This window comes from Sciurus carolinensis, chromosome 11, assembly GCF_902686445.1.
Source record: "Sciurus carolinensis chromosome 11, mSciCar1.2, whole genome shotgun sequence".
Classification (NCBI taxonomy): domain Eukaryota; kingdom Metazoa; phylum Chordata; class Mammalia; order Rodentia; family Sciuridae; genus Sciurus; species Sciurus carolinensis.
Genome location: NC_062223.1, coordinates 27,737,047 through 27,738,599, shown reverse-complemented (window position 1 = coordinate 27,738,599; position 1,553 = coordinate 27,737,047). Strand labels below are relative to the sequence as shown.

The window sequence follows — 1,553 nt, the reverse complement described above, 5'->3', positions numbered from 1 at the left end:
ATTGATCAATACCAGTGTTTTTTGACATCTTTACTTTTATTAGAAGGAAACACTATAAATCCATATAAACAGATAAAGTTAGGAAAAACAGGATGAGATTTGGTAGAAACTTTTAATATGTCTAAATTGTCCGGGGTTAGGTTGTCTCCATTTTCTGAAACTATTTCTACTTTTTTCAAAGCAGAGTTTATGAATAACAATTTTTATTTTCATGGTCTTCCAAAATATTTTGCTAATATATTACAGAATGTTTATTCATCCTTTCCTCTCTTGAATCAATGTTGGGATTTAGGCACATTCATTTATCAAATAATTTTCCTGCTAAACAATTTTGTAATGGCACTTTCCATTTGAGCATTTCTCAAAGTGTAGATCACAGGATTTAGCATGGGAGTTATCATGGTATAGAATACAGCAACTGCTTTATCAATGGATAAATTAATTGGAGGTCTCATGTACACAAATATGCAGGGAACAAAGAATAAAATGACCACTGTAATGTGGGAGACACAGGTGGACAGGGCCTTGCACCTGCTCTCCATGCTCTGTGTCCTCAGGGAGCACAGGATGACCACATAGGAGAACAGCAGGAGGAGGAAGTTTAACAAGCAGATGAACCCACTGTTGGCAGCAACGAAGAGCCCCAGAGTGTTGGTATCAGTGCAGGCCAGATTGAGCAAAGGGTTCAGATCACACATAAAGTGATCTATGACATTAGGGACACAGAAAGGTAGTGGGAAGATGAAGAGCAACTGGATGGTTGCATTGAAAATGCCTCCCACCCACGACACTCCCACTAGCAGGATGCACACTCTCCAGTTCATGATGGTTGCATAGTGCAAGGGCTTGCACATGGCCACATAGTGGTCATAGGCCATCACCGTGAGCAGAATTATCTTAGCACCTGCAAAGAAATGTTCCCCGAAGACTTGGGCCATGCATTCATTTAATAGGATGGTCTTCTTTTCATGGAGTGAATCCATGATCGGTTTAGGAGTATTAACAGAGGCATAGCAGTCATCAATTAAGGAGAGATAAACCAGGAAAAAGTACATGGGGAACCCCAAGAGTGAGCTGGCAATGATGATTATCAATATAAGCAAATTTCCTGCCACAGAGATGATGTAGATGAGCAAAAATACAACAAATATAATTTCCTGCATCTTTGGGTTTTGTGTAAGTCCCAGAAGAACAAACTCTGTCACATTTTAGATTCCATGTGTTTCACGTAGCAGTTTATTATATTACCTGGAAAGGTTGACAGAACCTTGGATTTATTCAACTTTTCCATTCTAATATTAAATGCCTGAATTCCACTGAGTTGTGAAATCTTAAGATATTTGTATGTTTTTGTGGTATCATTTATGTTTTTAGATGGAACAACGGACTCTGAATTCTTGAGGATTTCTCAAATTGCTCCTGGATAAATAGTATGAAAAAAGTACTATATACTTTTGTAAACTAGATGATAGGTATCTTAGTACACTTACGTATCCGGAATGAGTTTCACCCTGAATTGAAATAATGGATTTCATACACCAGTAGCAGCTTAG

At 38.0% G+C, this 1,553-nt stretch overlaps 1 protein-coding gene across 1 annotated transcript; it reads right to left on the bottom strand.

Moving 5' to 3' along the window:
* Positions 1-305: 305 nt before the first annotated feature.
* LOC124959329 (olfactory receptor 4C46-like) lies at positions 306-1,208 on the bottom strand (the record flags this gene model as incomplete). The annotated part of the gene is made up of 1 exon (XM_047517857.1): positions 306-1,208. A coding segment is annotated over one exon (903 nt), but the record flags the coding sequence as incomplete, so codon positions are not given.
* Positions 1,209-1,553: the final 345 nt, after the last annotated feature.